This window comes from Phyllopteryx taeniolatus, chromosome 16 (genome assembly GCF_024500385.1).
Source record: "Phyllopteryx taeniolatus isolate TA_2022b chromosome 16, UOR_Ptae_1.2, whole genome shotgun sequence".
Taxonomy (NCBI): domain Eukaryota; kingdom Metazoa; phylum Chordata; class Actinopteri; order Syngnathiformes; family Syngnathidae; genus Phyllopteryx; species Phyllopteryx taeniolatus.
The window spans coordinates 7859719-7885897 of NC_084517.1; the positions used below are offsets into that span (position 1 = coordinate 7859719).

The 26179-nt window shown below is 42.4% G+C and overlaps 2 protein-coding genes across 9 annotated transcripts in view; both read left to right on the plus strand.

Moving 5' to 3' along the window:
* Positions 1-396: 396 nt before the first annotated feature.
* Positions 397-3504, plus strand: trappc5 (trafficking protein particle complex subunit 5). 5 transcript variants are annotated; one of them, XM_061748127.1, is made up of 4 exons: positions 407-497; positions 1222-1305; positions 1384-1500; positions 2043-3504. In XM_061748127.1, exons 2-4 carry the CDS (start codon positions 1231-1233, stop codon positions 2337-2339), a joined length of 489 nt encoding a protein of 162 aa, XP_061604111.1. In that variant the 5' UTR covers positions 407-497; positions 1222-1230; the 3' UTR covers positions 2340-3504. The 5 variants fall into 5 exon arrangements, with proteins under 5 accessions (XP_061604114.1, XP_061604111.1, XP_061604113.1 ...); XM_061748129.1 differs by having other exon boundaries at positions 459-583; XM_061748130.1 differs by having other exon boundaries at positions 397-497; positions 1222-1500.
* A 1186-nt stretch (positions 3505-4690) lies between these two features.
* The window catches only part of LOC133465378 (mucolipin-1-like), a 22036-nt gene continuing 547 nt past the window's right edge, over positions 4691-26179 (plus strand). The window contains exons 1-13 of one of the 4 annotated variants that reach the window (XM_061748125.1): positions 4691-4919; positions 9822-10054; positions 11068-11229; positions 11405-11561; positions 16571-16652; positions 16747-16843; positions 17055-17154; positions 17258-17364; positions 19986-20135; positions 22242-22343; positions 22457-22579; positions 24666-24872; positions 24989-26179. The exon at positions 24989-26179 is cut by the window's right edge and continues 547 nt beyond it. In XM_061748125.1, the coding sequence (XP_061604109.1) occupies positions 4883-4919; positions 9822-10054; positions 11068-11229; positions 11405-11561; positions 16571-16652; positions 16747-16843; positions 17055-17154; positions 17258-17364; positions 19986-20135; positions 22242-22343; positions 22457-22579; positions 24666-24872; positions 24989-25123 (1692 nt within the window). In that variant the 5' untranslated portion in view covers positions 4691-4882 and the 3' untranslated portion in view covers positions 25124-26179. The other 3 variants (XR_009784621.1, XM_061748124.1, XM_061748126.1) reach the window with 3 other exon arrangements.

Below are 26179 nucleotides of genomic sequence, written 5' to 3' on the forward strand. Positions count from 1 at the left end.
CTACGTGCTGGAATACATAGTTAAACAAAGATACATTATTTGTAGTAAACTAAAGACAAATTTGGACCTGTGGCAGACTAATTAAATTAAATTAAATTCAATTCAAACAGTGGTTTAAAATTGAAGAGATCATCCTCAATGATTTCTCCAACTTTTATACAAAGGTTTGCAAGCCCTGATTTTCAATGATGTCGAGAGGACATTGAATAGAAACAAAACAACAGAGCAAGCATTTTTAAAAAAAACTGTCAAGTTCAAAAGAAAAATAGTTTGTATTGTTATTTATTGTTTTCACTGCTCTGGATATATATCAAATAGATCCAATTTCTGAGTAAAAACATTTGGTACATGTACAGTACCTGTACAGTTTTTGTTTGGAACGTGCAGTCTCAATTTGAAACTGTAGGTGGCGGTACGAAACAGTCTATCAATGCCTGAGGAAACGTCACCAGAAAAGAGCGACGAAGAAGACAGCTTACCCTGCAGGCCACCATACGGTTTGTTTGGCTTACCAACTACTCCTCAATTACATATATACATATTCATTTTCACCATCACCATCAGTACAGACTGGGGACTATTAGTAAATAATATGATTCCTTTTCCGAAATAACTGTTATGCCGTATTCTCCTGTAGAAAACGACAGCTAGCTAGATAGCTAACACCCTGCTGGTAGCGTTCGACTGAGATATTGCTAAGAATAAAATAATGATCTATACAAAGTTAATATGCTGTTTTATGGGAAGTCTAAGTAACGCTGAAGTGTCATAAATTTTATTGTCATGTGAAAGGATGTTCTTATAATGTGCTTTCTTTTCAAACCAAATTTTAATTTGTCATTCTGGTAGTTCGTAACAATAGCAATTGCCAATTGTAAGTGTCACAGAAAGGCATGGAAGTGGACGTCCTTAGGGTGGGGGGGGGGGGGGGGGGGATTTGCCGTTCATCTCCTTTTTAGAGAACAGCTAGTTGTACAAAAGTACTGAAACATTGAACAATTGGAAATGTGCAATCAAAGGTTTTGAGACAGTTCGTCCTGAAATTTCACCCCAAAGCCGGAGATCCCTGTCTTTTTGTAAGATGTGCATTTAAAATGGTGTTTTCCGTGAAGATGTTGCATAATCCAAAGCAGAAAAATGTGGAACATTATAATGGTGGTGTTGCTCTCTAAATCTGTTGTGTGTCCCCCTTTCATTGGTACTAATCTTAACTGGCTTTAGTCTCAGAAAATGGACACCCGGTTCACTCGAGGGAAATCCAACATCTTGGAGCGCCCCTTGACAAGACCCAAGACTGAAGTCAGTGTGAGTGCTTTTGCATTGCTCTTCTCAGAGATGGTCCAGTACTGTCAGAGTCGAGTGTACTCTGTTTCGGAGCTGCAGACACGCCTGGCTGACATGGGCCAGAGTGTGGGAGCTGGCATGCTAGATGTGCTGGTGCTGAGAGAGAAGAATGGCAAGAGGGAGACAAAAGTCCTCAACATGCTGCTTTTTATCAAGGTTTGTACTGTCAAAGAGTCTAAAACTTTAGTTGTGGGCTGCCTGTGGTGGGAAGTAACAAAGTACAGATGTGTTGTGACTGTGCTTAAGTACAGTTTTCACATATACTTTACTGGAGTATTTATTTTTCAGATGAGTTTTAATCCCTATATTTGAAAACAAACAACGGTAGTTTCTACTCCTTATTTTGTCAAAATAGGCTTAAATGCTATTTGGGTTCGTAGAGGGACACTATTTTAAGTTCCTCCCCTCCTCCCATTGTTCCAAGTTTTCAAAATGGTTTATATATTTCAGTCTGTACTTTTTTTTTTTTTTTTTTACTTGTGTTAAAGACTCAAATCAGTACTTCTACTTTTACCGCAGTATTTTAATGCGCAATTATCTGTACTTCTAATTGAGTACAGAGTACTTTTGCTACCTCTGTTTGCTGCTGTTTTATTGATGGCTAACTGTTCCCACATGTGATTGGTTAAATGGAGAAGTAAATTGTTTGGGAGTGCATGTAAAATGAATTGAAGTTGTACATACTCTTTCCTTTTTAGGTGAACGTATGGAAGTCTTTGTTTGGGAAGGAAGCTGACAAACTGGAGCAGGCCAATGATGACGACAAGACTTACTACATCATAGAAAAGGAGCCCCTCATCAATGCGTACATCTCTGTGCCCAAAGAGAACAGTAGCTTAAACTGCGCTGCCTTTACAGCAGGCATCGTGGAGGCCATTCTCACACACAGTGGCTTCCCTGCCAAAGTCACTGCCCACTGGCACAAAGGCACCACACTCATGATCAAGTTTAATGAGTCGGTCATAGCCCGGGACAAAGCTTTAGATGGCAGATAAGGACAGCACGGAAAACCAGGGAGGTTTGTGTTTATTTTTTGATTTTTTGTTCTTCAATGCAGGACAAAGATAAATATTTAATTGCAGTTATTCCTTTATATTGGAGTAACAGATGTATTCCCATTATACTTTCATTGTATAAAGTGACTGTAGCCTCTTTCACATTGACTATCGACCTGTAAGCTGACATTTTCCCAGCTTGCTGTCCTGTGTGTAAGGTACCAATCCGCGAAGGGGGTTGAAGTTGACTTGGAAATTTGCCAGCTTCCACTAGCTACCGACCAGAGTGTGAAGTTTAACACCGGGTTTCACTGTCTACACCTTTTTGTTGTAAGCGATTGCTGTTGTCACACTGACTTTGCCATGGAATTAATTATCTTAATGGTGCACGCTTAATGTCCCGTTTCAACGAGTTCTGCCTGAAAGGCACAGGCTAATAAATCCTGGCTCTACTGTTGTCACTTCTGCCCCAATTTACAGGTAATGCAGTGTAAAAACGGCTTGTGATAGGCATGGACAACAGCCTTAGTCGGAGAAGATGCTTTTAGTTGTTTTCTCAGTCTGTGTTCATCATGTCCTACTATATTTCATGAAATAACACTTCATGGGAAAAATTCAAATTTGTACCATACTGAAAACATCTTGTTTCAATATTGTATTATTCATTTATATAATGTATAATATGTAAGGTATTTCATTGAAAGCGCTTATATTATTTGATGAATGAATCCACATTTTACAAGGCCTACATTAATTGGGGAATATTATTTCTGACGTACTTTTTATACTCGTCTCCTCATAATCATGGCTGATGAGTATTGTTTAAAAAAACGGGCATATGCTAAGGAGCTATTGTCTTACTCATTTACATGCTGCATAGATGAACAGTTATAAATAGATTTTTCTTTTAACACAAAAAAATGTGTACAATAATTCTTATACATAGAATTAATGGCAGATTTAGCCCAACAAAAGTTAGATGTCAGGTTGACATTGTCTTGCATGTAATTGTAACTTTAGTTTGTTTATTTTTTTTAATTTACTGTCAGCGTCCCGGGTCTGTATATAATAACACAAAGTACAACTGGTACATGAATGATTTTATGATTGTGGTTATGTGTCTAATGGGAAAATAAACAAATTTATATGTTTAAAAGCAACAGAATATTCATTGAGTGAAAGGTTCTGTTTCTTTTGAATATTTTGACAAAACTTCATAACATGCACGTATATAGCTGTGTAGTGTGGTGAAATATGGAAAGAGGTTTGGTACAAGTGCCGTGTGTTTGGGCAGTGATTTACAGTACTAAATATCTTATTTCCTGCGTTGTAAATCTTGCTGATTCCAACGCATGCACATACAGGTGAATTGCAATAAATCTGGGTATAGCAAAGGTATTTCAAACTCATAGATTCACTATACAGATAAATATTTCAGTATTTTTTTACATAATTTTGATTATGAATGAAAACTAAATAATCTCAAGAAATTCAATCAAAAATATTTTCAATACTGGAATTAGATATTTTTGTGATGATTCTTATAGTTTCTGAGCACATAGGGTACTTGTGTCTCTATAGAGTGTTGTGAAAAAGTTTAGCCCCACTTCTCAAATTCTTACATTTTTGCATATCAGACAAATATAACCCTAGTGACCTTAAAATGCTGTTTTTAAATGGTCATTTCATTTATTAAGGACCAAAAAAATGCAGTTACCTGTAAAGTAATGCCCCCCTAAAGCTAATAACTGCTGTGGCCAGTCTCAACAATAACTGAAATCAAGCGTTTTCTATGACTGGCAATGAGTCTTTCACGTTTCTGTGGAGATATTTTGGCCCAATCTTCCTTGCAGAATTGTTCAATTTCAGCAAAAAAATTGGGTTTTTGAGCATGGCCTTTTTAAGGTGCCACTGCATTTCAATTGGATTCAAGTCTGGACTTTGACTAGGACACTCCAAAACCTTCGTTTAGTTTTGTGCGTTTTAATGAGTTTAAATGTGTTTATAGCGTGTAGGAACGTTAAAACTGTATATAAATGTTAACATTTTTTATGGTATGTCGCCACGTATTGTCACGTATCCTGGGTGGGTCTGAAGATGTAAACGGGGGTTGATTGTACATTTTCTTCTGTGACAGGCTGACATAACTTCGGTGGCTGTATTACATTTTAAGTGTTAACTGTTTCATAAGACACTGCATATGGTCATTGTTTGGAGAGCTTCATCATAACACAGTTGATAAAAAATATATATATTGTTTGGTGAAAATATTTTCCATCGTGTGTGCAATATGCAATGTTTTTGTTACGTCACTGCCCGGTGTTATTGACAGCAGTCACGTGACAAAGTCACGTGGAATTGAGGAAGCTAAGCTATGTTTCCTATTCCACGGTTTGTCGGTGCACTGCGACGCTCAGCCGCAGAATTTATTTATTTTTTTATTCAGTGAGACCCCAAAAAATTGGAAAATGATCATCCTCCCGGCCAAGTTACTGAGGTAATATTCAGCCTTTTGTCTCCCTTGTGACCGGCCAAACATCCCCATGGCATCCCCGAGGTGCGTTCAGGACCTTTCCACAGGTTTGTTCAAAACGCCATCATCTGTTGTTATTCAATTGCGGGGGTATATGTCCTTTCTAAAATGAGATTACATTTAACAACATATTGCTATTTATTAAGCAAGTAATTATTTGCATGGTTAAACCCATTCATTTCTTACAATTTATTCGGTGATGTGAGGTACAATAGGACCAAGAATCGAGCTGTTTCTCATGGGGAAATAAATATTCAAACCCAAATTGGCATTTTTTTTCTTGCATACAGTAGTATGAAATATTACGTGTTTTTCACCACTTGAGGAGACCTAGATGATTTGATGACTACAAAGAATATGTGAAACAGAATAATACCCCACAAATGGCAGGCACTCAATCTAAAAAAAATATATTGAATTACTGTATAATGTATATATTATTTCATAAACTCAGCAGGAAGCAGGAACAAGCCAGAACATTGAGAAGAACTGAACCAACAACTTTCAAGAGGCGCGACCGACGTGAGGCCAAACTAATGACCCATAATAACAGCACAATACAAGCACAGATTCGCACACATTAACCCCAACTGCGTAACAGTATTGATAGTACTGTAGTAAGAAATTATAGAGAAAGTACAACAGAAATATTCCATCCATCCATTTTCTGAGCCGCTTCTCCTCACTAGGGTCGCGAGCATGCTGGAGCCTATCCCAGCTGAACTGGTTCCCAGCCAATGGCACATACAAACAAACAACCATTCGCACTCACATTCACACCTACGGACAATTTAGAGTTGTCAATTAACCTACCACGCATGTTTTTGGGATGTGGGAGGAAACCGGAGTGCCCGGAGAAAACCCACGCAGGCACGGGGAGAACATGCAAACTCCACACAGGTGGGCCGGGGATTGAACCCCGGTCCTCAGAACTGTGAGGCAGACGCTCTAACCAGTCGTCCACCGTGCTGCCACAACAGAAATATCCTCTCATAAATTGAGTTTGAGATGTTGTCCATCCATAACACAGGTAAATATACGTGAGATGGATGACATCAGCCCAATGTGACATCCATCCATCCATTTTCTGAGCTGCTTATCCTCACAAGGGTCATGGGAGTGCTGGAGCCTATCCCAGCCATCTTCGGGCAGGAGGCGGGGTACACCCTGAACTGGTTGCCAGCCAATCGCAGGGCACATACAAACAAACAACCATTCGCACTCACATTCACACCTACGGGCAATTTAGAGTCGTCAATTAACCTACCATTGATGTTTTTGGGATGTGGGAGGAAACCGGAGTGCCCGGAGAAAACCCACGCAGTCACGGGGAGAACATGCAAACTCCACACAGGCGGGGCCGAGGATTGAACCCCGGTCCTCAGAACTTTGAGGCAGACGCTCTAACCAGTCGACCACCGTGCCGCCCAATGTGACATATTGTAATTAATTCCTGTAGATTGTAGATTAAATAATGAACCTAATTTGACTCAATCAGAATGCAATTCATAGTAAAAAAGAAAAATAATAATACAAATACTGTAAGAATGGAATGGTTTCAGCTGTGCATATGTCAATCAATTGCACTGTGTATCAGAATGAGCTTTATTGGTTAAGTATGTTACAAGACACAAGGAATTTCTCTCCGGTAATTGGAGCAAACAGCCACTATCACAAAATATACATTAAGGACATAAAAAAAACACCAGTATGGAGAGTCATTGAGCAATGAAAGTATACCACTAGTGTGGCGATGTTCATGTAATGGCATTGTGCAAATGGTGCAGAGTCCTCAAGCAATTTAGAGCAATTTAAAGTGATTAATTGTGTGATGATCTATGTGTATTGTTGTGCATTGCCACTGAATGAGGGAGTGCCGTCCTCCAGGACTGGAGCCCAAGTAAAATCGAATGCAACCAATTATTAGTCTTATTGATTTCACCTGATTATATTATCTGCAGTTTTTAAAGTCCCTTTTGAGCTGATGATGTCACCAGGCCAGTTGCGTTGTGAGTTGCCAACCTTTTGTCATGGTCTGTGTTTTGGTTTGGGTTGTGTTTAGTTTTGTTCCATGTTTTCCTGTGTTCCATGTTTGTCGAGTGCTCATTAGGTTGTTGTGTCCACCTGTTCTCGTCTACTTTGTGTCGACCAATCAGCTCTCTCCAGCCACTCGTGTCTTGTCCAGGTGTTCCTCGTTGTCTCGTCAATTTGTTTGTATTTAGTTCCCTGGTTTCTTTCACTTCTTGTTGGTTCATTGTTGTTGTCACATGTCTTTGCCATGTCATAGTCGCCAGTTGTCTTTATCATTGTGGTATGTCATTGTCAGGTGTCATTTTCCCTATCTATTCCACGTCTTACTCACAGGTCATAGTTTGTTTCCAGTTTTAGATGTTCAAGTGTTTCTTTGTTACTTTGGTTTGATTATCTGTTGTGGGACTTCGTTCAGTTTTGCTTTAGCCAATATCCTTGTTTTCCCTTTTTGAAGATTAAATATTACTATTTTGAGACTCCCGCACTCCTGCCTTACCTCCCTGCTTCCCTGCAATTGGGTCCACCATGTTCTTGCCTTGCATTACTCTCCTTCGCCCTAACCACGTACGTGACAGAATGAACCGACCAGAACAGGACCCAGCGGGAAGAACATGGCGTCACCCTCGACACCACCAAACTGCCTCCCACCGTCCTCAGCCTGCCATCCATACCTACCCTCCTCCAGTAAGCCCTATCGTTCAGTCTTTTCTGTTCTGTTCATCAGGTCCCCCCACTTGTCCTAGTTATTCACCATGCCCTATTTTACATCCACATGTTTCTTTAGATTCTGATTTTTCTGATTTGTGAAGATGGCCCCAATTTAGTTAACCTCCTGTCTGAATCTGACACAGATTTAGATTTTTCTGGTTCCTTCCCTAGTTTATCCCGTCCTCGTCAGTTGTCACGTCTCCCCGTTTCCAACCCCAATGAGTCCAAATCCTTTCCCTCGGACCTTTTCTTGGGCACCCGTTTGGCCATCTACCTGGAAACGCTGCGTGGTGGCCAACGGAGGCGCCCAAGTAAAGGTCAAATTTTGCCCCCTCGTTGTTTTTCCCCTGTTCACAAGTCACTTAATTTTTCACCTGTTCCCACACGTTGTTCCACGGCTCCAATTAAGTCACGTCTGGTCAAACATGCCCCCAAGCCACCATGTTCAGTACCAGCCATTTTACCTAGTTCAACTTCCCGAGACCTTGTGCACTCTTCCACTCCCGTACCCTCTACTCCCAAACCTCAATGGCGGTAGGCTGAGGAAGCGACTGCAGGCCCCGTTCCTGCTCCTCGGCAGCTGTGGCAGGCTCCCATTCCTGCTCCTCGGCACCTGCGCCAGGCTCCCGTTCCTGCTCCTCGGCAGCTGCGCCAGGCTCCCGTTCCTGCTCCTCGGCAGCTGCGCCAGGCTCCCGTTCCGGCTCCTCGGCAGCTGCGCCAGGCTCCCGCTCCGGCGGCGCTCGTCCAGCGGCCGCCACCCGTCCCCGCTCCGGCGGCGCTCGTCCAGCGGCCGCCACCCGTCCCCGCTCCGGCGGCGCTCGTCCAGCGGCCGCCACCCGTCCCCGCTCCGGCGGCGCTCGTCCAGCGGCCGCCACCCGTCCCCGCTCCGGCGGAGCTCCTCCAGCGGCCGCCACCCAACCCTATTGCCTGGCCCCTGCATTACCATTGGGTTCGACAAGATGGCCGTCCGCCTGAATGGCCCTGTAAAGACCCTGGTGCTTGGCGTCCTGGACGACCTCCTGAACGGCTCAGCCAAGCACCTCCCCTCGGGTGGCCTGGATGGCCACCACACTGACCTGAGGGGTGGACTCTGTACCCTCCTCCAGGCCCCCTTCCGCCCACCCTGGGTTGGTGACTTTTTGGTTGTTGTTTGGGGAACGTCTGGGATCCGTTCCTTTAGAGGGGGGGTACTGTCATGGTCTGTGTTTTGGTTTGGGTTGTTTAGTTTTGTTCCATGTTTTCCTGTGTTCCATGTTTGTCGTGTGCTCATTAGGTTGTTGTGTCCACCTGTTCTCGTCTACTTTGTGTCGACCAATCAGCTCTCTCCAGCCACTCGTGTCTTGTCCAGGTGTTCCTCGTTGTCTCGTCAATTTGTTTGTATTTAGTTCCCTGGTTTCTTTCAGTTCTTGTTGGTTTATTGTTGTTGTCACATGTCTTTGCCATGTCATAGTCGCCAGTTGTCTTCATCATTGTGGTATGTGATTGTCAGGTGTCATTTTCCCTATCTATTCCACGTCTTACTCACAGGTCATAGTTTGTTTCCAGTTTTAGATGTTCAAGTGTTTCTTTGTTACTTTGGTTTGATTATCTGTTGTGGGACTTCGTTCAGTTTTGCTTTAGCCAATATCCTTGTTTTCCCCTTTTTGAAGATTAAATATTATTATTTTGAGATTCCCGCACTCCTGCCTTGCCTCCCTGCTTCCCTGCAATTGGGTCCACCATGTTCTTGCCTTGCGTTACTCTCCTTCGCCCTAACCACGTGACACCTTTATTGAATCAAGGCACCCATTTTACATTAGAAAAATATCACGGCACACCACCAAACAAAAATGACACAAAACATAATACTGAAATAATGGTGACCTGATCTCAATTTACTCATACATTTACTGTGGGCCTATTAACCTGAACACAGAACTGAGAGTCACATGAAGCCATGACTTGTTCTGTTGTATGAATGGCTACATTGCTATGATATATTGTACTGTGATGTACACTAACCCACAGCAACATTATGATCAACAAATGGAGACTCTCTTGTAGCTAATCATTGTTAGTTATTGTCATAATATCCATATATCTGAGCATAATCTTTTTAGAGGAACAATTTGTGCTGAAGCGCTTGTATTGCATCTCATTAGATTGTGCTAGATTGTTAAAGTAGGTTAGTGTTAAAAGTAATGAAGTTGTTGCTTTTTCTTCTGTCGCAGAGAAGGACAGATTACTCTCTTCCATGGGTCTCAGCTATGGGTCTCAAGATCTTCTTGGGCATGGACCTATGGGCTCTGATCTCCACCGGCAACAGGAGGAAGAGGAGGAAGAGGCCCTTAGAAGAAAACTAAAATATTTCTTCATGAGCCCTTGTGACAAGTATCATGCCAAGGGACGCAAACCATTCAAGTTAGGCCTGCAGCTGCTCAAAATCATCATTGTTACAGTGCAGGTACATGTAAAGCAAGCCTTTCCACTTATTTCATCTTTTACTGTTGCTCAAAATTTTCCCTTCAAATCCTGGAAGTCATTTCTCACATATTGCAAAGGGCAGAGGTTGTACAATAATTAGCAACATGGTGACCGAGTTTAGTCTCCTTCCCAGTTCTGATATTTGCGGGGTTCCACTCTCAGCTTTGGCCTTTCTATGTTGAGTTTGTTCCACCCACATTCCGAAAACATGCATGTTAGGTTACCAATAATTGAAAACTCTAAAAATAGTTTATAGGGTGGCGGCCAACCAAGTGGAGTTAATCATCCATTTTGCAGAGCTTAATTTGTAGTCATCTAACAAGGAGTTGTCATCCATGTTCACCTTAAAGTATCTCCACATGGATCCTACTCAACCTCCCCAAAAGTTATGTCAGGCTGGTAAAGTGGTATTGGTGGTGTAGTATCAGAGCATTTATTTATTTACTTATTTATTTTAGTCCGAGTACCAGGACAGATGTACAGTATCGACACTGATATCGGTGTATCCCTATTTAGAACTACTTAAACCTGAAGTACGTAATAGTACACACTGTAAATGGTTGGCTAAAATAAACTCAAGAAAGTTACCAATTTAGATTAATCAACTCATTTTTGTTGAAGGAAAAGAAACAGCCATCCTGTCCATGGACAAAACTGTTTTTACTTATGTATAAATACAACTGACCTTATTTATTACTGTGCAGCTCCAAACCATTTTTACAATGTTGTTCTTGTCAACTTTGAAGCAGTGGTAATTTTCAATTATAGTTTTAGGAGACAAACTGTAATGTCAAATCAAATCTATTCTACTTATTGCATTCAAAATTCCATTCTTAAACTAGCTATAGCTTCCAGTGTAAAATATTGGGTAAAAAAAAAACGACAATACATACATTTTGAATGTTGGACTAGCTGTACATATACAGTACTGTACTTTGTAAATTTTCATCTTTTGTAAAGTATTTTACTGTCTTTGTTCTCCCTGCTTCTCAGTTGGTGCTGTTTGGCCTGAGCAACCAGATGGTTGTGACATTTAAAGATGAAAACACGGCGGCATTCAAACATCTCTTCCTGAAGGATTACCAGGATGATGCTCCTCAGGCTGTTCACACGCAGCAAGAACTGCACAGTCATATCAACTTTGCCATTGATCAGGTAGCATAGGAAGATGGAGTAACTGCACTGCTTTGGTCTAAATGGTCAAAAAACATCAATACCTTTAAAACCTAACATTGCTATTCAGATCTCACAAAGCAGTTTAGAATGAATCATTCTTTCTTTCCTTAACTGTACAATAGAAATTAATTGCCAATTGTCATTTCCCTGTCAGTACCTAGCTCTACCTCTAATCTCACTGGGACAGTACGCCTATGTACAAGGCGTCGGAGTCAATGGAAGTGCACTCTCACTGTGCCAGAGGTACTACCGGAGGGGCACCATCATCCCTGTCAATGACACTTTCGACATCGATCCTCATGTTGTCACTGGTAGGATGGCCTTCATCTTTCTTATTTTATACATTTTATTCACATATGCAGTGTGTACCAAGAGATGCTAATTTTATCTGATAACATAGTGGTAATTATTTTCTTTGTACATAAGGCACAGACACAATATTTGGGACCCTTCCATTAAACACAGAAAACCCTACAGTAGAAATTGAAATAACTTGAAACTGACAGGCCAGGAATTTGCCAAAATAAGAATGTCCTTTGAACAGATGAGATAAAACTGCAGCTTTCTAGCAAGTCACATAATATAAAAAAAAGAATTAAAAATAAAGCACAAAATGAAAAGAACACTACTGTGACACATGGATATGACTTTGTTATATTGTGGGACTGCTTTGTTGACAAAGGGTATCCTGAATCTGTGGAGGGTACAGTTAAATTAAGTGTAAATTTGCTCCCCAGTGTCAGAAAACTTGGCCCAGTTGCAGGTCATTGGTACTCCAACAGGATAATAAGCCAAAAGACAGCTAAAAACACCCAAGAATGGCTAATAATTACTAGACTAAGACTATTATAAAGGAGACTTTTATGAACCCTGAACTAAATCCTATTGAACATCTGTGAAAGGAACTGAAACATGCAGTATAGAGAAGCCTTCAAACAGCTGGAGCAGTTTGATCATTTTTGTCCAGGCCAGTTTCATTCGGTCTATTCTGTTGGTCCACAAAAATAAAGCAATGCCTGATTATCGTTTGGTAATTTTCAGTAAATCTGTTGTTGTTACGTTTGTCAGTTTCAAGTTATTAAACTGACCATTTTGGATTGTAGAAAAAATTTACCATATGTCTGTAAAACCTGCTAAGATGTGATGATGTACTGTATATCACGCTAATTAAAAAGAAAAACCAATAGAGCACAGTCCTCTGACAAGGCGGAAAGATTGTGGTTTGCATACAAGCAAAGAATAAAAAAACATCCGTTTATTCATGATGGCGCCTACCAGTGTGGTCGCCTCGGTAACGCCCTCGAGTATTGTTTTTGTTTTTGTGTTTTTCGTCCGTCTTTGGAGACCTTACACGACTCACTTAAACAAGGGGAGACCTGCTAACCATCAAGGAGGCTACTCCGGACTTTCTGTCACCAAGTTTCGTAATCCGCTCAGTTTTTTTCCCCGAGTTACTCACCGGAGCGGCGTCCGTGGTTTTCGGCGCATGGAGACGGAAGCGGCGCCACAGAGGGAAGGGTGGTGGCATTCAGGTGAAACTCCGCAAGAGAGGACACAGATTGGCGTTCCGGTCGATCCACCTCGCGAATGTACGCTCCCTAACCAACAAAATGGACGAGCTTCATCTTCTGTTAAAGACCAGTAAAGACTTCGGACGTTCCGCGGCCATGTGCTTCACGGAGACCTGGCTTTGCGACGCTTTACCCGATGGCGCCATCATGCTTCCCGGCTTCCACATTCATCGAGCAGACCGCGACATGGAATCATCAGGGAAAACAAAGGGCGGCGGGATATGCCTCTATATCAACGAAAAATGGTGTACGGACGTCACGGAGCTCAGCACACACTGCACCCCGCATTTGGAGTCGCTATTTTTAAACTGTAAACCATTCTACTCGTCACGTGAGTTCGCATCATTCATACTGGCTGGAGTCTACATACCGCCTCAAGCTAACACGAACGCCGCACTGCTAACGCTCGCCGAACAAGTCAACGAAATGGAAAAAACACACCCGGACTCACCCCTCATTATTCTCGGGGACTTTAACAAAGCTAAACTCAACCACGAACTCCCTAAATACAAGCAGCACATCGACTGTCCTACCAGGGAAAATAATACTTTAGACCACTGCTACACTACGGTAAAAAACGCATACCGTGCTATACCTCGTGCAGCCCTGGGCTTGTCTGATCACTGCTTAATTCACTTAATACCGACGTACAAGCAAGAACTTAAATGCTCGAAGCCTACAGTGAAAACTGTGAAAAAGTGGACCAATGAAGCCAAGATTGAACTTCAAAGCTGTTTCGACTGCACAGACTGGAGTGTCTTTGAAAATTCAGCTGGCAGCCTGGATGAATATACGGACACTGTTACATCCTATATCCGTTTCTGTGAAGATGAGTGTGTGTACCAACAAAATCATTTCGCACATTCAACAACAACAAGCCGTGGTTCACTGCTAAACTTAAGCAGCTAAGCCAAGCTAAGGAGGACGCATATCAGAGTGGGGACAGGGCTCTGTATAATCAAGCTAGAAACCAGCTGACTAAAGAAATTATCATTGCAAAGAGGAACTATGCAGCAAAGTTGGAAAAACAGTTTAGCGCAAACGACTCTAAATCAGTCTGGCATGCATTCCAATCGCTGACTAATTACAAGCGACGATCCCCCCAAGCTGAGAACAATAGCACACTAGCCAACGACTTGAATACCTTCTACTGCAGATTTGAAAAGGACACTTTCACACCACACACCCACCCGGCCGCACCCCGACCACAATGACACCTGACTTCTGCCTTAACCATCCATGAACAGGATGTGAGACGCATTTTCAAACAAAAGATTAACAAAGCGGCAGGCCCAGAACATGTCCCCATCCTGCCTCAAAGTCTGCGCGGACCAGCTCGCTCCAGTCTTCACTCAGATCTTCAATAGATCTCTGGAACTGTGCGAAGTTCCATCCTGTTTCAAACGCTCCACCATCATTCCAGTCCCCAAGAAACCTGCAATCTCGGGTCTGAATGACTACAGGCCTGTCACTTTGACATCTGTGGTCATGAAGTCCTTTGAACGTCTCGTGCTGGACCACCTCAAGAGTGTCACAGGTCCCCTGCTGGACCCCCTGCAGTTTGCCTACCAAGTGAACAGGTCTGCGGATGATGCAGTCAACATGGGACTGCACTTCATCCTAGAACACCTCGACAGTGCAGGGACCTATGCGAGGATCCTGTTCGTGGACTTCAGCTCAGCGTTCAACACCATCATCCCTGAACTCCTTTCATCCAAGCTTCTCCAGCTCAGCGTCTCACCTGCCATCTGCCAGTGGATTTACAGCTTTCTGACGGGCAGGTCAGGCTGGGGGAGGCCACCTCATCCACACGCAGCATCAGCACTGGGGCGCCCCAAGGTTGTGTCCTCTCTCCGCTGCTATTTTCTCTATACACGAACGACTGCACCTCAGCGAACCCGACTGTCAAACTCCTGAAGTTTGCAGATGACACCACTGTCATCGGCCTCAAGGACGGTGACGAGTCTGCATATCTACAGGAAGCGGAATGGCTGGAGCTGTGGTGCGGCCGACACAACCTGGAGCTGAACACGCTCAAGACTGTAGAGATCGTGGACTTCAGGAGGCATCCTTCGCCACAGCTGCCCCTCACGTTGTCCAGCTGCCTTGTGTCAACCGTCGAGACCTTCAAGTTCCTGGGAATTAGTCTCTCAGGACCTGAAGTGGGCGACCAACATCAACTCTGTCCTCAAAAAGGCCCAGCAGAGGATGTACTTCCTGTGGCTTCTGAGAAAGCATGGCCTGCCACCGGAGCTGCTGAGACAGTTCAACACAGTGGTCATCGAATCAGTCCTGTGTTCTTCCATCACAGTCTGGTTTGGTGCTGCTACAAAAAAGGACAAACTCCGACTGCAACGGACAATCAAAACTGCTGAAAGGATTGTCGGTACCCCCCTACCCACCATTGAGGACTTGCACGCTGCCAGAACTAAGACAAGGGCGTGCAAAATCCTCTCGGACCCTCCACACCCCGGTCACCAGCTTTTCCAGCTCCTTCCCTCAGGTAGGCGCTACCGATCAACGCAAACTAGAACTAGTAGACATTCCAACAGCTTCTTCCCTCTTGCGATCAACTTCTTAAACACCTAACCTACAATTCCATTACAACATGCTGGCAATTTTTTTACTTGGGTTTGTTGTCACATTTCTGTGGGGCAAATTATGTATTACTCGTGCACTCACTGTAGTTGTCTCGCCATGCTGCACTATTTGCATATACTGGCCACTCATGCCAGAGTAGCATCTGCTCCATTTGCACACTGATTGAGGAGTATCTGAAACATTTGCACAACCAACATTGTCCCAGATTATCGCACTACTCGTCACTTTAAACCGCATACACTCCTTGAAGTCTCAGCGCCCTTTGCACAATGGTCATTCCACCGGACTATTGCAATATTAGTCATTCGAACTGCTCTAAGTGCTAGAGGACTCTGCATTTTTTTGCACAAAAAAAAAAAAAATGTACCGGCATTACCAGATAACTAGCAACCCTTTACTGCTCAGTGACTGTTTTTTTTTTTTTGTCAATGTCTTTATGTCTCCAAAGTGTTCTGTAAATTGACTGTCTGTTGTCGTACTAGAGCGGCTCCAACTACCGGAGACAAATTCCTTGTTTTGGACATACTTTGGAAATAAAGATGATTCTGATATTCTACATGTGTAAAAGTGAATTCAACAGGGAAATAGTATTTCAAGGCACTCTCCCAACTCTAAAGCAGGCTAATGAAAAATCACTGTTCACTGCATGCATTTTTGTTTGTGCTCACTTTCCATATCTAAACTAATCTGAATACAATGAGCATGCCCAAATTCACTTGTGCGTCATCTGAATAAAATCCAACAATGAGGTCTCATTTTTAAAGGTTTTGCAAGCCTTTAAATTCAACAAAAGAAGTTTTCTTTCACAACCCATAGAGTTGTACCTTGACTTACTAGTTCACCAATTTACAATTTTTCCAAGTTACAACCTGTCACTTGTTAATTTTTTTTGTTTGTTTTACAAATCCATCCATTAAATCCATCTGCTTGACTGGCAGAGAAAGTGATTATTGATTGTTGCATGACAAGTCCTATGAATTGCATTCAGAATGCTCACTGTATTTTGTACTCTGATACTTTTAAGGAAGTGGAAAAGTGTGGATTGTGCTTCATGTGATGTGTAAAAAGAGACTCATCTGTGTGGTTTTAACATTTCCACGTGATATTATTTGGTTCCTCTAAGGCCTTATTCTGCTTCCTTTATCCAGACTGCATCGGACTCGATCCGCCGACCTGTGGTTCTCCTCCTGAAAACAGTGACTACAAGAACTTCACTCTCAATTTTTACAAGTTAGATGCTAACTTATTATCTGATTTTAGCAATCAAAGGTTTGCACTGTTTGCAGTTTACTCACAAATCTCTGATGTATTCATTAATCTCCAGGCTGATCAATGTAACGGTTGACTTCCAGCTGAAGGCTATCAACATTCAGACCATCATAAATAATGAGATACCAAACTGCTACACCTTTGCTATAATGGTGAAATATTAATCTTCTTTCTAACCAAGCAACTTTATGGTAGATTTCCATATACAGTACAATATTAGAAACAAATGCCTGGTAGATACATTGTGGTCGTCGTCTATGCATTTCTATTTGTGTTCAATATGTGATACCAGTTCACCTGATTGAACATTTACACCTGGATAGTTTTTTTGTATTTATTGAGGGTTCTTGTATGTGCTACTAGATTCTCATGGATAACAGAGCTCACAGTGGCAAAATTAAGATCAGTTTACAGAACCAAGCCTCCATAAAGGAATGTAAGGACCCTAACGTGTCTGGACATGGTGAGTAGCTGCACGTAAATTGCAGCAAAGGAATCATAACTTTATTTATCTTCAAACTCTATAAATGTCCTTTAACCCCATCCTTTCTCTGATATCCTGTCAGCTGAGAACTACGCCCGAGAGTTCTTTGACGTGTTAGTTGCACTTGTTTGTTTGCTTTCTCTACTGCTGTGTGGACGCTCCATCCTCAGAGGTGTCCTTCTGCAACACGTAAGAAACCAAAACACAAACACTTACCTCTTCCCAATACTTTGTCCCGTCATATTTGGGGGATATTGAAAAAAAGTGAACTTAAATTTTTTGTAGGTATACAAATATTTGTTACTGGAGTTTCTGCTCACACATTTCACAAGTGTGAAATTAAACAACCAAGTACAGTACAGTAAATCTTTTGTTTGCTGCCTATTTCAGAAAATGTGTGTAAAAGTGAACTTTTCGGAATTTAGCCTGATTGTGACATAAACAATATTGGCACACAGTATCATCATCGTTAGCATCTAATTTGTCAGCGTAGGAGCGGTTGTATTTGTGTTTGGTGATGTGTCCGCCGCATGCGCTAAATGCAGAGATCCGCTACAATAATTGACAAATGAAATTCGGCGGTTTGGTGATGACATGCTGCCTACACAGGTAAAATTGCAAATTATATTTTATGACCTTCAAGATGACTTCCTTTTCTCTACATACTGGGTTGTTTGAGAACAAGTAGCTGCTGGTCTTGTCCCAATGCTCCAACTCCACCCCTGGTTGTCATGGTAATAAAAGCTGTATTACGCATTGCACAGGCTGGTGGCGTGAGCGCTGGCTCATTTGTATGAGACAGAACCACCCCCACAAAACAGAGTGATTTCAACTGTAATGTTACCAGTGGATGTTGAATATTCTGTAATTCTTTATCCTGTGTACTTCGTCCGAAGAATGTCAGAGACCTTTTATTAAGACACCTGGAAACCGTTTTAGATTAAAAAAAAAAAAAAAGCACTATCTTACGCGATTGGCTGATGACCAGCCCTGGGTGTATCCTCCCTTTTGCCTGAAGTCAGCTGGGATAGGCTCCAACTCACACCCGCGGCCCAAATGGCAATAAGCAGTATCGAAGATGAATGGATGGATGTCCCCTTTAACACACCCAATATCTGACGTTTGATAATCCCGGTCCACGTTATAACTTTTGTAGTCTATTAGTAAATTGCTTTCTCCCAAATTCAAACTCACAAACAAATAGCTTTTACCCCTATCAGGATGCACATGATTGACATGTTGTATGCTCTTACTGTAATATAGCATTAAAACACCAAAATCTAAAGAAAGCAAAAAAGAACAGGATAAAAAAAGTGTATTTATTGTAAAGAATGCATTCGTAAGAAATATAAATGCAAACTATACATAGATTGAACATTTTTTGTACTTCATTACTTCATTTGAAATATAATTCAAACGTAAAGACATTGGGAACACATGAATTGTAACGCTCAAGACTGAATGAATGAATGATAAACAATGTTTGTTTGCAAATACTGTTGTGTAGAGGGCACCAAACATTTTGAAACTGAGAGCTACTTCTTTGGTAGCGATTAATGCGAAGGGCTACGAGGGTAAAACACACTTATGAAATAATAAATTTGCTCAAATTATTTTGGGGTAAATCATCGTCTCATCATAGTTGCGCCTGCGAGCTTGTCTCCACAAACGCTATGGTTTGGTTATGTGCTACATTACTGACCTTTGAACTATACTGGTTATTTTATTTTATTTTTTTAAAATAAACCCGATAAAAACTAGATGCGTCTCACTGGTGAGCTATTTTTAGAACAGGCCCACAGGTGACTTTGGGGGGTACTGTGTTAGTGACCCCTGCTGGAGTGAAACATATTTTTGTGTGAAAACTGCCACAAGTTTTTAACGCAGGAACTCCATTGGTCACAATAACGTTGTCTTAAATTGACAACCTAATCAAGAAATAATAATACGCTTTACAATGTTTGTTTTTTGTTAAACAATACATTTCAAAGTTTATGGATAACAATAATTGGTTTGATAAATAGCAAAAACAAGAAATGAACTTTAGCATGCAAACCCCAAAGTGCTGTTTTGTTTGTGCCCAATGGATGGCAATGTTACACACTGTACTAGGCTTGAAACGTTAGCCATTATTCTCCATTAAATGTATTGAAACGTTTTCATTTTAACGTTAAGTCTCTATAATTTGCCCCAAGAGGCTGTAAAGGAAGTCATGGAAAAACACCTTACCTCTTCGGCAATGCTATAAAAAAAATAACAAAAAATGTATTATTGATACCCAAAACAACAGAAGATTGTAAGACAAAACTAGTGCTGTTTGTTTCCTTTGAAGAAACACCTTCTCACAACATTCACAATGGCCAAGAAGGCATATCAAATTTGTCAGTCTCTTCAGTCAAGAGGCAAGACACCATCAATTTAAATGAAGACTGAATGATGCATTGTAGATTTCATGATGTCATGGCTCGTTTATTTATTATTGTTGCCATATATTTTAGTTGACAAGGAATTTTTGAGACGACAGCAACAAACCCCTAAACTCCTCATAGAACTGCTCTGTATTTACACTGACATTATTACACACAGTTGGATTAATTACCATACCACACTTTTCTGATTTTTATTTGTCAAAAAAAAAAAAGTAAACCATGTATTTTCTTTCCACTTCACAATTATGTACCACTTAGTATTGCTCCATCTGTGTAAACTTCTGCAGTTGTAACATGAGAAAATGTTGAAAAGTTCAGGTATATGAATACTTTTGCAAGTCACTGTGTACACTATACATAAGTTTAAACAAAATCTTCCAGGAGTACGCACAGTTTTTCCAGACAAGACTTGACCGTGGTGTAAGCTGGGGAGACAGAATGGAGTTCATCAATGGCTGGTATATTCTGCTCATTGTCAGCGACATGTTTACCATCATTGGCAGCTTCATCAAGATTGGAATTGAATCCAAGGTAATACAGCGTAGTTGTATTATTGAGCATGTTATTTTTTTGGTTTTCTTGATTCATAGTCCTTCCCATGGGCTCACCACCTGTGGGAGGGGCCATAGGGGTCAGGTGCAATGTGAGCTGGGCGATGGTCGAAGGGAGGGACCTTGGCAATCTGATCCCCGTCTACAGAAGCTGGCTTTAGGTACGTGGAATGTCACCTCTCTGGCAGGGAAGGAGCCCGAGCTAGTGTGAGAGGTTGAGAAGTTCCGACTAGATATAGTCGGGCTCGCCTCCACACACGGCTTGGGCTCTGGTACCAGTCCTCAAGAGGGGTTGGACTCTCTTCCACTCTGGAGTTGCCCACTGTGAGAGGCGCCGAGCAGGTGTGGGTATACTTATTGCCCCCGGGCTCGGCACCTGTACATTGGGGTTCACCCTGGTGGATGGGAACTCCATCATTCTGCTGGGGGACTTCAATGCTCACGTGGGCAATGACAGTGAGACCTAGAAGGGCGTGATTGAGAGGAACACCCCCCCCCCCCCCATCAGAACGCAAGCGGTGTTCTGTTATTGGACTTCTGTGCTCATCACGGATTGTCCGTAACGAACACCATGTTGAAACATAAGGGTGTTCACATGTGCACTTGGCACCAGGACACCCTAGGTCGCAGATCAATGATCGACTTGGCCGCATGTCTTGGACACTCAGGTGAAGAGAGGGGCAGAGCTGTCAACTGATCACCACCTGGTGGTGAGTTGGCTCCGATGGTGGGGGGGGGATGCCAGTCTGACCTGGCAGGCCCAAACGTATCTATTTGGGGGTGCTGGAGAGGAGGGTCCGTCTGGAAGTCGAATATCAGATTCAGGAGGAGCAGTGTGCTTTTCGTCCTTGCCGTGGAACAATGGACCAGCTGGACACCCTTGGCAGGGTCCTCGAGGGTGCATGGGAGTTCGCCCAACCAGTCTACAGGTGTTTTGTTGACTTGGAAAAGGCATTCGACTGTGTCCCTCGGGGAGTCCTGTGGTGAGGGCTTCGGGAGTATGGAGTATCAAACCCCCTGATACGGGCTGTTCGGTCCCTGTACGACCGGTGTCAGAGTTTGGTCCGCATTGCCGGCTGTAAGTCGGACTCGTTTCCGGTGAGGGTTGGACTCCGCCAAGGCTGCCCTTTGTCACCGATTCTGTTCATAACTTTTATGGACAGAATTTCTAGACGCAGCCGAGGTGTAGCAGGGGTCCGGTTTCGTGGCCTCAGAATTGCATCTCGGCTTTTTGCAGATGTGGTTCTGTTTGCTTCATCAAGCCGTGATCCCCAATTCTCACTGGAGCGGTTCGCAGCCGAGTGTGAAGCGGCTGGGATGAGAATCAGCATCTCCAAATCTGAGACCATGGTCCTCAGTCGGAAAAGGGCAGCGTACCCTCTCCAGGTCGGGGATGAGATCCTGCCCCAAGTGGAGGAGTTCAAATATCTTGTACGGGTCTTGTTCACGACTGAGGGAAGAATGGAACGGGAGATCGACAGGCGGATCGGTGCAGCGTCTGCAATGATGCAGACTTTGTATCGGTGTATTGTGGTAAAGAAGGAGCTAAGCCGAAAAGCGAAGCTCTCAATTTACCAGTCGATCTACGTTCCTACCCTCACCTATGGTCATGAGCTGTGGGTCGTGACCGAAAGAACGAGATCCCGGATACAATCGGCTGAATTGAGTTTCCTCCGCAGGGTGTCCGGGCTCTCCCTTAGAGATGGGGTGAGAAGCTCAGTCATCCGGGAGGATCTCAGAGTAGAACTGTTACTCCTTCACATCGAGAGGAGCCAAATGAGGTGGCTGGGGGCTCTGATTCGGATGCCTCCCAGACGCCTCCCTGGTGAGGTGTTCCGGGCACGTCTCACCGGAAGGAGACCCCGGGGACGACCCAGGACACACTGGAGAGACTAGGTCTTTCGGCTGGCCTGGGTACGCCTCGGGATCCCACTGGAAGAGCTGGATGAAGTGGCTGGGGAGAGGGAAGTCTGGGTGTCCCTGCTAAAGCTCTTGCCCCCGTGACCCGACCTCGGATAAGCGGTAGAAAATGGATGGATGGATCGTCATAGTCAGTCATTAATGAATTGTTTCTATTTTGATGCAGAATTTATCATCATATGATTCATGCGCAATCCTGCTGGGAACGTCCACTCTGCTGGTGTGGGTGGGAGTCATTCGCTATCTCAGCTTCTTTCAGAAATACAATGTAAGACATGTTCACACACAAAACATGAAGGACATCACTCTCTTCACTTTTTTTGTATCTCTCTGGCAGAAAATTAAGTTCTATTGTTTCCTCCCTTTGTATTTTTCACCCAGATCTTGATTGTGACACTCAGAGCTGCCTTCCCTAATGTTATCCGCTTCTGTTGCTGTGCGGCTGCCATATATTTGGGATACTGCTTCTGTGGATGGATAGTTCTGGGGCCATATCATACCAAGGTAGTGTACACACACAACCAGCTATGAGACGTTCTGGCTCGAAGCACATGTCAGAATAGTGTAACTTTCAAAAGATGACCTTAATTAATCATAAGATATTAGTCATGGAAACATTTCCTTATATTGTCTCTCCTGCTCTTAGGCCTAAAACTACATTCAAACTACCTCCCAAATAAATAATAATGGAATATACCGTAGATCAAATATATACAGTAATTCAAAACCTAAATAATGGAATTATTCAACTACAAATAAAAGTTACAATGGTAATTCACTTAAATCAGGTTTGATCACTTATTGTGGACAAATACTGCAGAACCTTGTATGCCTAAAACGCACTACATGTCTTAAGGTAGGTAAGGTAGGTAGGTACATAGGTACCAGAATGAGTGATTTTTTTTTGAATACCTTTATTTCATGGTTGTTTTTCATATTTACAGTAACTGAGTTCTAAAGCGACTTTCAACATTAGTATGCTCGTTGTAGCAGTTTCATGTTGCAAATTCAATTGTATATACATCATGCACATGGTTGTTGAATGGTTGTTTGTCTAAATGTGCCATATGATTGTATGGCGACCAATCTAGGGTGTACCCCGCCTCTTTCTTAAAGTCGATCTGGATAGGCTCCAGTTACCCATTACCCTAATGAGCATAATCGCTATAGAAAGTTGATGGATGGGTGGATATTATGTTACCAACCTTTCATCTTACAGGTGTTAAGCTTAGCACAAAACCTGAACATAGCATGAATGTCATCCTGCCTTGTTTTTATTGGCTTTAGTTTCTTTTTGTTGTTGGTGGGTTTTTTTTGTTTACAATTGTTACGACTAGTAGTACACTAACCGGCTGCTTGACGATCAGATAGGGAAGGCACAAATAGGATACAGGAAAACAAAGAACAAAACCAAATTAGATCAAAATACAATGCAAAAGCAAATCTAAAAGGTCAACAAATACACAGATCATTTAGGAGGGAACCGACACCTGGCATATAGTAGTAAGTAATATGCTGAAATTATACTCCAATGTAGTGTAAGGGAATTGGCTGTCTTGCTTTTTCAAGTGCTGTGACCACAACACACATTTTTTAAATTTCACTACAATAGGCTCACAATGTGATGTCTAGACTGATTGGAAATGGCTTGCAAGAAGTTCTGTTTTTTGAGGATAGTCTTGTAGAATCCAGTGTATGTGCAGCCTACTTCCACTTTCGGCAAAATGGGTCTAAGCACTTCCTGCTGGTTCGGGTGAACGGTGAAGGGGGCTGTGACAAAGCAACAGTAGGAACTTTAAACGTCTACAATGTCTTTTTTAACACAAGATGTCACCACAGTCACCAAAGATTGCAGTATTCAATGTTTAGGCTTTGTTCGCGTTTACATACTGTATATCATGCTTGTATAAATGAATGATCAAAATGCATGTAACTTTTGTCTAAAGACACCGGCCATAAAGAAAGCAAAATTTAAACAAGTTTGGCTTCAAACAATCAGACTCTAGTCATGCGTGTTAGTGTAGCATACACAGGAAGACAGTTAACCTGTTTCCCGGGTTTGGTAATGTAATGTTCCGCATGAAGCGGATTGGTCCAAGGAGGGAAAATTGATGAACAGGCCTCATCATGGGCAGTTGTGCACCAAAGGTGCATTGGATCTAGGTAAAGGAAGGGAAGGTCAGCTTATAGCTATGCCCATTTTACCAGCATTGGTGTAACATGGGTCCCCAGTACCCAGGGTAAGAGTATTTGCTCCCCCTAATGCATGGACATGTGGCTCTCCCATTGCCTCTTCTACCAGTCCAGTATACAGGCTTTATTTTACCCTTTAGGGCTATTGAGGTCCAGTTTCGCCATTGAGAAAGTGAGACAAGTCAATTTTGGCATACTGTATATGTATCAAGCTACATCATGTCTGTTTGATGACATTAGATGACTTTAGGCTGTTTAGATCTGTTTGACCAATTTCATTTCCTAATCTCTGTTGTATTCATACTGTCTGCAATAACCACCACCACCACAGAAGTGCTTTGACTGATGAGAGTGCATGTATTTCTTCCTTTTTATTAACTTCCCTCCAAATGAACAGTTTCGCTCCCTGCCCATGGTGTCAGAATGCCTCTTTTCTCTGATCAACGGCGATGACATGTTTGTGACGTTTGCTGAGATGGAGCAGACTGGCACACTTGTGTGGATCTTCAGCCAGGTCTACCTTTACACCTTCATCTCCCTCTTCATCTATATGGTGCTGTCACTCTTCATCGCACTCATCACCGGAGCCTATGACACCATTATGGTACAGTCAGTCAATTTCCTAAATGTGAATAGCTTTAGGTGAAGAAAATAAAAGATCAGTGTAAGCATGTGACATTTGTAGCTTGAAGAGGATATACAGTGTTTTATCTTGAACAGGCCCAAACACAGGAGCAGGTACGCATCACAGATCTTCACGCATTCATCGCTGAGTGCACAGACACACCTAGCTCTGGGAAGTTCCGCGGTCCTGAAGGGTCATCATGCTCCTTTTTCTGCTGCTGTGATTGGTGAGGAGGGGGAGGAGTGGACTGGGTATCACATATGAATGTGTGTGTCTAGATATCAGATTTTAAGTGGACATAAATTCATAAGGCAATCACTTTCCTTTCCATGTAGACATAAGATGTTCTTTTTACAGGACAATTCTTCATTCAGTCAAATGTACCATATTTTCACCACATTTCCACTTGACTGCAGCTGCACACCTTTTTGCAGAGTCGCAGCAGGGAGGATGATGATGCCTGTGCAGAGAACTGACTGACCTTGAACCACTCTTGTCCCCTGTCTTCATGTGTTTGAATTTGGATTCCTAATCCTGCTCTTACAGTAGGACTTTCCGCACAGACTTCAATGAAATTACCTGCTTTGGTCTTTGTTCTGTGTGAATAATTCATTGTTTTCCTATGAAATTGGTTATGCCAGTAAACAGCTATTGCTTAAACTGTAAAATAACATCAGTTTACTTGAAGTAATTATTAACTATCATTTTAAAGTAGGTATCGTTTTGTTTTTTTTGCCTGGTGATGATGTTAGTGTATTTTAAATGCTCCTAGCAGTCGACTGGACACCAAAAGACCAACACCTGACTTGTGTATATAGTGTACTGTATGTCTGCATGCATTGCCTTTTGCTACATTTACAGTCAAGGCTGTTCCTTCATACTCTGTTTGACTCTTCCCCCCTTTGTTCTTGTCCTCCCTTGGCTGAAGATATTTGATGGCTGGACGTGCAAGGACGAGCCCTGCAGCCAACCAATTATTCATCAATATGTATGAACTGTAAAAAGACTGCACATCAATGCACTGAGCAATGAGGCATTTCTTACTATTTGCTTTTAAAGTATTGCATGCAGGTTGGTGACTTTTCTGCAGCAAATGAGCAGTGTGTTTTTTTTTTTTTTTTAATATTTCAAAGTACATTTGTCAAAGTCTAACACTTTAGGCCAGGTTTATGTTAAATTTTAAGTGTCCGACAATGTCTGTAGGCTGACATTGAAGCCATTTGAGAAAGGGTAATTGCTCATTTATTTTATCTGATTTAAGGGCATATGTACAAACCGGTACTTAA